This window comes from Drosophila suzukii, chromosome 2L (assembly GCF_043229965.1).
Source record: "Drosophila suzukii chromosome 2L, CBGP_Dsuzu_IsoJpt1.0, whole genome shotgun sequence".
Classification (NCBI taxonomy): domain Eukaryota; kingdom Metazoa; phylum Arthropoda; class Insecta; order Diptera; family Drosophilidae; genus Drosophila; species Drosophila suzukii.
Genome location: NC_092080.1, coordinates 18,642,444 through 18,650,690, shown reverse-complemented (window position 1 = coordinate 18,650,690; position 8,247 = coordinate 18,642,444). Strand labels below are relative to the sequence as shown.

At 43.1% G+C, this 8,247-nt stretch overlaps 4 protein-coding genes across 4 annotated transcripts; all 4 read right to left on the bottom strand.

Moving 5' to 3' along the window:
* Window positions 1–200: 200 nt before the first annotated feature.
* Window positions 201–1,897, bottom strand: LOC108008130 (adhesive plaque matrix protein). The gene is made up of 2 exons (XM_017071923.4): window positions 1,740–1,897; window positions 201–1,667 (listed from the first exon to the last, which is right to left on the bottom strand). The coding sequence occupies exon 2, from the start codon at window positions 1,665–1,667 to the stop codon at window positions 327–329; it is 1,341 nt and encodes a 446-aa protein (XP_016927412.3). The 5' UTR covers window positions 1,740–1,897; the 3' UTR covers window positions 201–326.
* Window positions 1,898–3,054: 1,157 nt separating this feature from the next.
* Window positions 3,055–3,893, bottom strand: LOC108016786 (uncharacterized). The gene has a single exon (XM_017083596.4). The coding sequence runs from the start codon at window positions 3,876–3,878 to the stop codon at window positions 3,174–3,176; it is 705 nt and encodes a 234-aa protein (XP_016939085.3). The 5' UTR covers window positions 3,879–3,893; the 3' UTR covers window positions 3,055–3,173.
* Window positions 3,894–4,734: 841 nt separating this feature from the next.
* Cpr30B (Cuticular protein 30B) lies at window positions 4,735–5,635 on the bottom strand. The gene is made up of 2 exons (XM_017079345.4): window positions 5,413–5,635; window positions 4,735–5,357 (listed from the first exon to the last, which is right to left on the bottom strand). Exons 1-2 carry the CDS (start codon window positions 5,422–5,424, stop codon window positions 4,908–4,910), a joined length of 462 nt encoding a protein of 153 aa, XP_016934834.3. The 5' UTR covers window positions 5,425–5,635; the 3' UTR covers window positions 4,735–4,907.
* A 557-nt stretch (window positions 5,636–6,192) lies between these two features.
* Window positions 6,193–8,136, bottom strand: LOC108008974 (EF-hand calcium-binding domain-containing protein 4A). Its single transcript, XM_017072919.4, has 5 exons — window positions 7,958–8,136; window positions 7,598–7,903; window positions 7,395–7,540; window positions 7,090–7,338; window positions 6,193–7,036 (listed from the first exon to the last, which is right to left on the bottom strand). Exons 1-5 carry the CDS (start codon window positions 8,010–8,012, stop codon window positions 6,923–6,925), a joined length of 870 nt encoding a protein of 289 aa, XP_016928408.3. The 5' UTR covers window positions 8,013–8,136; the 3' UTR covers window positions 6,193–6,922.
* Window positions 8,137–8,247: the final 111 nt, after the last annotated feature.

Below are 8,247 nucleotides of genomic sequence, written 5' to 3'. Positions count from 1 at the left end.
TGAAATTCATTTATTTTTAATTTTAGTATTCGAAATCTTTGTAGAGTCCAAATTGGTAACCAATTCCTATCGTTTACCTAAAGATTTGGTTTTGAATCTTGAATAGCTTAGCCCAAAAGTCTGCAATGTTTTTCGACTTCTATAATAATAATTATAAATCCAATTTTTGCAGTAAAACTACATTTTTTTGTAAAAAGTTTAATCATTATTAAACATAGTTTAATCATTATCAACAGGAAGGGAAAAGAACATAAATAAATAAGAGGACACCTAGAAAACATTTCTAGCCTAGTGATACGCCTAAACCTAACAACAACGAATGGCACTCAGTAGTCCGCATAGCCCCTTCCCTGGTTGCCATATCCAAAGTCCTTCAGGTAGTTATCAATGGCCAGGTCGAAGGTGGAGGATGGCTTATCAGGACCCGATTCGGGCCCACCATATGGCTTAACCTCCGGCTGGGGTTCCGGCACGGGATAAGACTCCGTGCGGGGTTGATAGGACTCGGTTTGGCTGGGATATGCCTCCGTGACGCTGGGATAGGAATCCTTGTGGCTGGGATAGGAATCCTTGTGGCTGGGATACGATTCCGTGGGACTCGAATAGATGGGGCTGTGGCTGGGATACGCTTCCGTCTGACTCTGCTCAACGGGATAGAGCTCCGTTTGGGGTGCTGAGTACTCCTTGGGTGCCTCAACAATGGGATAGGATGTGGTCCTATCGTAAATTGGAGGCGGGGTGGCCACCACAATCTTCTCCTCGTAGGGCGTCTTTATCTTGGCCACCGAAACACCCGACGATGAGGAAACCGCTGCGGCGGCATACTTAATGCCGGAGGAGATCTTGGGTGCGGGTGCCACTTTGCTGACGAGGGGAATGGGAACCGCCTGCTGTTTTCTATAAACTGGAATGGGGGAGTAGTAAACAGAGGGTGCTGGTGCCACTGGAGCTGGTTGGAGCTGACGTGGCTGAGCTGGCTCACTGGCGGCATAGCCCTTCTTGGTGCCATAGGCGGTGCTCAGGAGTTGGGCCAACTCCTCCAGCGTGTAGTTGGGAGCAGGTAAGTTGGTCCCCGCGGGGGAGGAGGCAACCGCGGAGATGGATGGCGGTGAGGCAGCCGAAGCTGCAGCCGCCTGTTCGTAGACCAAGGGATAGGGCTTATAGGCCTTGGGTCCGCCCACGGGTCCCACCAATCCTCCATAGCCATCGCCTCCGTACTTGGGGAAGTACTTGCGCTGATGCACATGCGTGAACTCCACCTGGCCACCTGGAGCATACTCGCCAATGGAGGAGATCTGGGTGAGGGGCTGCTTGGGACCGGAGGAGACCACCTTGCGGCAGAACTCCTTGCAGCCCAGCTTGCACTCGCAGTAGCACTTCTTGTAAGCCGATGGTGGTGTGGAATAGTCCGTTGGAGTAGGTGGAGCACTGGGCGTGGTGGTTGGATACACACGCTCCGTGGTGCTAAAGACCGCGGTGGTGGGTGCACTTGTGGTGGATCCACCTGTTGTGGTTGTGGGTGATGCCGTTGTCGGCACTTCGCTGCACGGCACCTGTTCCCACACCTCCTGCTCACACTCAGCACAATATTCCGGGAAATGGGCTTGGGTCAACAGTGCCGATGCCATCAGAATGGCCATCAATAATAAATTGCAGCGTTCGAACATCTGGAAAGGGGGAAATGCATATATGGGTTAAAAATCGTTCCCAATCGATTGTCCCACTTTTTTTTTTCTTACCTTTCCACTGAATTTCTACCCTACTCGCGATCACTTTCACTCTACTATTAGTGGAATTTCTGTCCCGGATCGCCGTTCAGATGACACTTGTTGGCTGTTCGTCGGTCGCGTGCGAAACTCTTTCATGCAAATTGCTGAATAGCTCTTAAATACGCTGCGCTGGCCGAGAGCTATTTCTTCTTCTTTCACCATAACACTTACAACGCCGAACAAATGGGTCGCGGAAGCGTTGACCGCATCACGTTCCAAATGTATCGGATAGGAACGGAGTGGGGAGGGGCGGGGGCTTGTCGGTCCGGAATGGGCCCGGGGGCCCCACAATCGACAGATTCCGGCGCTTCCGTAATACACATTCAAGCATTTCTACCCGCACTCGTCGATAGCATCAAGTGCTCGACAACAGTCATCCAATCCAAACATGAACATACATATGCTAACAAACATATCTTTTTTTTACCTCTGGTTCATGGCTTTATGGGTTTAACCTTTAAGACTTGATGGAAAGATCCCATGATCCAATGAAAATTCGGGACAAATGGTAGAAAGATATAATAATATATTAAATTTAATTAGGACATTTCTAAAACTTCCCCATCTGCACGGGTTGTATGTGTTGTAGAACCTCACAATTTTATTTAGTTTTTTTTTAGATTTTGCTATTTTTATTAAGTAATTCCTAGCTGTGCCCATTCCGCACTCGTCGACCTTTTTTTCGGTTCTGCACCATATTTGCCAGCAGTTTGGGGATTTATAATTTCTGGGTCTTGGCCCAGATCTGATAATATTGTCTGAGGTCGATTAACTTATCAATTTTTGGTTGTAATTTCGTGATCCTCACGTACACAACGGATAATCACATTTTTGTAAGTGATAAAGTGTATATAATCTGTTTACCTTTACTGATTTTAACGGATTATAAAATGCACTTACATATAACAACACAAAACATTGGATGTATATTGAAATTTATTTTATTAATTACAAATAACATGCTGAGAATCGCACCAAACACTTTACCTCTAAATCGATTTTAAAGTTATGAATAACTGAGTTAATAAGGTAAAAGGCCTTGCACCAACAGAAATTCACAGGAATAATATTTTGATAGTATTTACCAGACTAAGCACTGTTTTTTGTTTTAAAATTGGTAGCTGAGTATAGCGTTGTGTCTTCTTTTCTTTTTTTTTTTGATGGAGATCTAAATAACATACAGTTTTACAGAAACATATGTGTACACTTCGGGATACTTGAAACAACTTTTTGGAAATGCACTTTTCAAGCTAATAAAACCCAAAAAAGGAAAAAAAATTAACTGTTTGCAAATGCTTGCTATTTATTCATAGAATGGTTGATAAAATTTAATTTTAAACCGAAATTATGAATAAATGTTAGGATAACCAAAGCGAGTTTCGGATATCGTGCCCTAGTCTATGGTTAATTAAGATTGGCCACACGACTTTGGAACGGTTTGGCTCCGGAGTAAACCTTAATATCCGGAATAAAACTTCGCTCGTCATTTGCATCTTGCTCCACGGTTTCCGTCCTTTGGATGGAGCTGCGCTTCTTAATTTTATCCCAGCGCCTAGGTTCGAGTTGTGATTTTGGTTGGGCTGCTTCTTGGATTTCAGAAGATTTTTGGTTTGAACTCTGATCAGGAACCAGTCGAACGGTTTCCCTTCGACTTGCCATTTCCACATCGATGGTATCAGTTCCACTTTGAGCACTAGTCAGTCGCTTTAGCATCTCCTGGTAATGCGGTTGATCCGCAGTAATATACTCCGGTTCGTCTTCGGGATTTAGGATCCGGTAATTGGGGGTCCCCAGCTCGAAGGTGGTAAACTCTCCGTGCTCCACCTTGTTCTTCAGATGTTTTGCCGTGTATCCATACTGTTTGAGCGGAGCCATCCACTTGGCATCCGCATCCGCATCCTTTGAGCCTCCCAGGCAAAAGCCAAGGGCCATCAGCAATAAGACCAGTAGTCGCCGTGTCTCCAGCCAGCCAACCATTTTCGCACTGATGCTCCATTGATCTTTGGCCAGAAGCGTTAGCCAAACCCAATAGAATCGCCATCGGCGACGCCGACTGAGCCGGTAATTGGATACCCCCAAGTGGCAGCAGGTACGTGAGATTAGAGTCATCTATGGGACCATGTCGCGTCTGGCGGAGATAGCATTAGTTTGTGCTTATCAAAAATTCGAAGCCACCTGGGCCATGACACATCTTTTTGTGAGACTAGATTAATCAGACTTAGACTTACACATTCGAGTTGAACTAAGTTAAACATTTCCCATTCAAGTTTCATTCAGAATTTGTTTTCATTTTAAATCATTACCACTTTTTATACCCGTTACTCGTAAACTTAAAGGGTATACTAGATTCATCGGAAAGTATGTAACAGGTAGATGGAAGCGTTTCTGACCCTATAGAGTGTGTATATTTTTGATCAGGATCACTATCACTAGCCTGTATGAACGTATGATCTCGGAAACTATAAAAGCTAAAACGTTGAGATTTGATATGTAGATTATGCAGATTCTAGAGATTCCTGCGCAACGTATTTTGTTTCAGCAGGGTGCCAACGCCCACAAACGTCGATAACGCTAAAATATATCTAGCACCAACTTTCTTTATATATTTGAAAAATTTAAATAATATTTTGTTTTGATTACCAATGTCAATCTACATACCCAAAAAATGTTCAATTCGTTAAAAACGTAAAGGCAAATAAAGTGTGCAATCTTGGGAACAGACGCTTTGCTACTTGTAAATCTCTATCCTCTCACTCCCCTTAGCTGAGTAATGGGTATCTGATAGTCGATGGCATCGACTATAGCGTCCTCTCTTGTCTGTGATGTTTTAGTGAGTTTTTTTAATGCGATTAATCTGTACTCAGTGATGATTTTGATAATCATAAATTTGGTTTTTCCATATTTCGAAAAGAAATCCCTGACCCTTCCCAGTTTAAAAACTCTATGATTTTTGTGTTCCTCTGCGAACAGTTTGAATGTGATGCATCTTTATAGTTAGGTAAAATGTATGCTGTCTGTATGTACAATTAATGTGCTAATCGAAATTAAATTATGATGGTTGTATGACAGTGAAGCTTTCCCGGGTCGAGACGGGTATCCTAATGGGCTTGTGATGCTAATGTCAGTGGCTAGATCTTTTCAGTACTTGTACTGAGCTGTGGGTCCGGAAACAGAGACGTAGTTACCCGAGGACAGCTCCTGCTTGATGATGGCCTTGGGGGCGGCGTAGTGAACGAGTGGAGCCACCGGCAGCACTGGAGTCAGGAGTTTGGCGGCCAGGAGCTTCTTGGGCGGCTCAGGCAGCGGAATCTTGATGTCCGTGGGCTCCCGCTGGACAATCGCCTCGAAGCCGTTGTGATCGTCCGCCTTGTACTGGACAATGCGACGATAGCCATCGGAGTCGATCAGCTCATAGACGCCCTCGACCTTGTCGTCCTTGCGCGTCTCCTTCTGGCTCTTGATGTCGCCGGTGTGGGGATCGTTCACCGACCACTGGAACTCGTAGGCCACTGGTCCGTAGTCCGGCTCCGGCTGCAATTCCAAGGCCCACACGGCGCTGGCCAGGCACAGGCATAACAGATAGGTAGCCTAGAGAGGATATTATATTAAGATCCCAGGAAACGCACTCCTTTACGCCACTCACTTTTCCAATCATTTTGGTTTTTCTTTTTGGGTTCTCAGAACTCTTTGGGGTATTGAAATGCACTCGACAAAGATCGGAATCGAAGTAATTAATCTGGGTAGTCCTAGGCTGCTTATATACGAGCACTCCACTCTTAGATCCGACTCAGATGTGGCAATCCACCCAAGGTGTCGTGTCGCTTTTCGGCACGCGCCTCCCAAACAAGATCGCCGGCACAAGTGGAGCGCGCTCATTAAGTGAGCCCCGAAAAAGTTATAATTAAGCAAGAAATATGCAAAGTCTGGTTCGCACAAGTCTGAGGAAAATGCACAGCACAAAATATCAACCAAATAAGTATTAAGTTCTGTAAGGAAACTATGTTTTAAGTCGAGGGAAATAGATTGATTTTTGGATATCTTTGAATTGGCTGGAAAAGGTCGGTTTGAGATCCTTGTTAAAGAACTTGAGGCTATGATGGTCAATAAATAATTTAAAAGTCTTCCTAAAAGATTTTTTTAACATTGGCTTAAGGTTAATAATACAAATTAATAAATATTGTTAAATTAAGTTAACCTACTAAAAATTCGTAGAGGAAGGCCACAAAGCTAGTACTACTCCCCTATGTTAGTCTTAGTTTTGCAAACTTAACTATTATTTTTAATAAATAAATAAAGAATATACAGATTATTTTTAGTTTGTACAATTACGTTCAATTTCAAAAGCTCTAAGAAAAAGGTTTGATTTTAAACAAATTTATGATCCTATCAGATAAATGGTTTATAAAATTGAAAAACTCAAGAATTCATTTTGTATCCAAAGATTTATAGAAAATACTTCATTAATTCCTAAAGTTTAATAATACAAGTTATTGTTAAATTTAATTTTTTCAACTGCACCCCATTCGCATTGCATTAAACAGCCAAACGAATATGCCGCAAGTGGGAGAGCTTAGTGATCTTAGAGGTGTCGCGCTAGTTTGTCTGGTCTGACCAACAAATGTGCAGATTAATTTACTTTGTCAATAATTTGCAACATTAGGCATTGGGCAACAAGGCCTCCGACTGCATTAAGTCATAAAAATAATTGTCATGTTTTAATGGATGGCGCGCCAAAAACAGATTGCAGATGGGATAGGGGCAGGTGTTGGGGGTTGGAACCTTCATGGCATGGCTCAGAGGCCAGATCCTTTGGCCAGGTATCTGGCCACAACTCGTTCGATGGCATTAACAAATATTTTAATTAATCGCCATTAGACGAGTTTCCTTTGCGCCCGAAAAACCAGGTTACTCTATCTGAAAAGTTTTGATTTAACGCAGCCGCAGAGCGTGTTTGTCGAACCTTAAAAGCAATCTCTGGTATGTGCACTTGTTAGGCGTAGTTGGCTCTGAATCTGGGCTAACTAGTCAACTAGATATTGATAAAGCAGCTCTATGCGTAAGTTTAGTGGTCAATTTCATCAGCTTTAGTTCTTCTTACAATCTATTGTTTATTATTAGTTTGTGCGTTGGGATTTGGGTTTAACCGCTTTTTTTTAGTCAGCATCCTCACTTTCCTTTTCCAACTTGGCACGTATTGTTCTTTGGCAACGTGACCTCAGCAGTTCTCGTCGAAGGGCATTGCTCTCCGATTCAACAGTTTGAATAAGCTAAAAATTAAGGTTGGTAAGAACATAGTAAAATAAGATATGTTCTAGCATACGCTATGGGTTAGAGCAGCCCTTTCCATGGTTTCTGCATCGGCATCGTCATCCTTGGGTCCAGACTCACTGCTTGAAGAGCAACGACGAGCTTTGTAATGAGCCCCAGGATAGTCCTCTTCATATTTTGGAGGAGGATCATCATCGTTGGGTGCTGAAGCTGCAACACTGATTGCTCCTGATTCTGAGTTCAACTTCAGAGCAGCCAATTCATCTCGTAAACTTTGATTTTGCATTTCCAGTAAATCCACCTTAAAAGAGGGTAATATTAATTAAATTCCCTGATCCTTTTTAAATACCTTCTTACGCTTTCCAGTTCAAAATCCATTTCATCGATAATGTCGTAGGACTCATCTAGGGCTCTTTGGAGCTTCTCCACTTTGGCCTTCAGCTCTTGCAATTCATTGATATCGCTTTGGGCCGATTGCCGCTTCTCTTTCATTATTTGTTGCTCTAAAAAGAAAGATAAATATGGAGTACCCCTATGGTTAAACTACTGTATAACCCCACCTGCATTTCTTTGATCTAGAGAGGATTTCATTACCAAGCCTGTAAGTGTCTTCTGCCGCTTAAACATCTCCTCCAGGGCACGACATCGTTTTACCTTCTCCAAGTAAGCGTCATGGAGCTTGTTATACTTCTTCTTGTGCTGCTGCACTGTCTCCACCAGACGATCGCGCTCCTCCTCCAATTGAAAGGCCATGATCTTGGCCTCGACATTTATGGCCGCATTTGTGCTGTGGTTGGTGGAGGCGCGATTTAGTCGATGGCGCAGCAAAATGTTTTCCTCTTCCAGCTGGGCATTTCGAGATTTAGCTAGAAAGGAGTTTCACTACATTAAGTATACGCAGCGGCATTGCTTATACGCACCGGCTGCCAGTTCCGCATAGAGCACCTGCATCGTAGATGTGGAACGCTTCTCCATTAGTAAGATTTTTTCCTATTTTATAGTTTTGTAAGTGAAACAATTACTCAGCGACTGAAGAACCTTTTGTTGCTGAAAACAGTAAAGATAAGCTATCAGCGGGTTGGATTGAATGGTTATCGCTGCCAGAGTTACTTTGCTAAATTATTCGATTACTTAGGAATATAAAAACTAGATTAAACAAATTTGTTGCATTAAACCATAATATAACTACAGTCAAGCTTCCATAACATGT

What these genes read in the sequence shown, in the direction of transcription:
- LOC108008974 (XM_017072919.4), bottom strand. Translation starts at nt 8,012, where the DNA reads ATGGAGAAGCGTTCCACATCTACGATGCAGGTGCTCTATGCGGAACTG. An exon ending in CTATGCGGAACTGGCAGCCG is followed by an intron (nt 7,904 to 7,957) that starts GTGCGTATAAGC and finishes ACTCCTTTCTAG; the next exon opens with CTAAATCTCGAAATGCCCAG. An exon ending in TCTAGATCAAAGAAATGCAG is followed by an intron (nt 7,541 to 7,597) that starts GTGGGGTTATAC and finishes CTTTCTTTTTAG; the next exon opens with AGCAACAAATAATGAAAGAG.
- LOC108016786 (XM_017083596.4), bottom strand. Translation starts at nt 3,878, where the DNA reads ATGACTCTAATCTCACGTACCTGCTGCCACTTGGGGGTATCCAATTAC.
- LOC108008130 (XM_017071923.4), bottom strand. Translation starts at nt 1,667, where the DNA reads ATGTTCGAACGCTGCAATTTATTATTGATGGCCATTCTGATGGCATCG.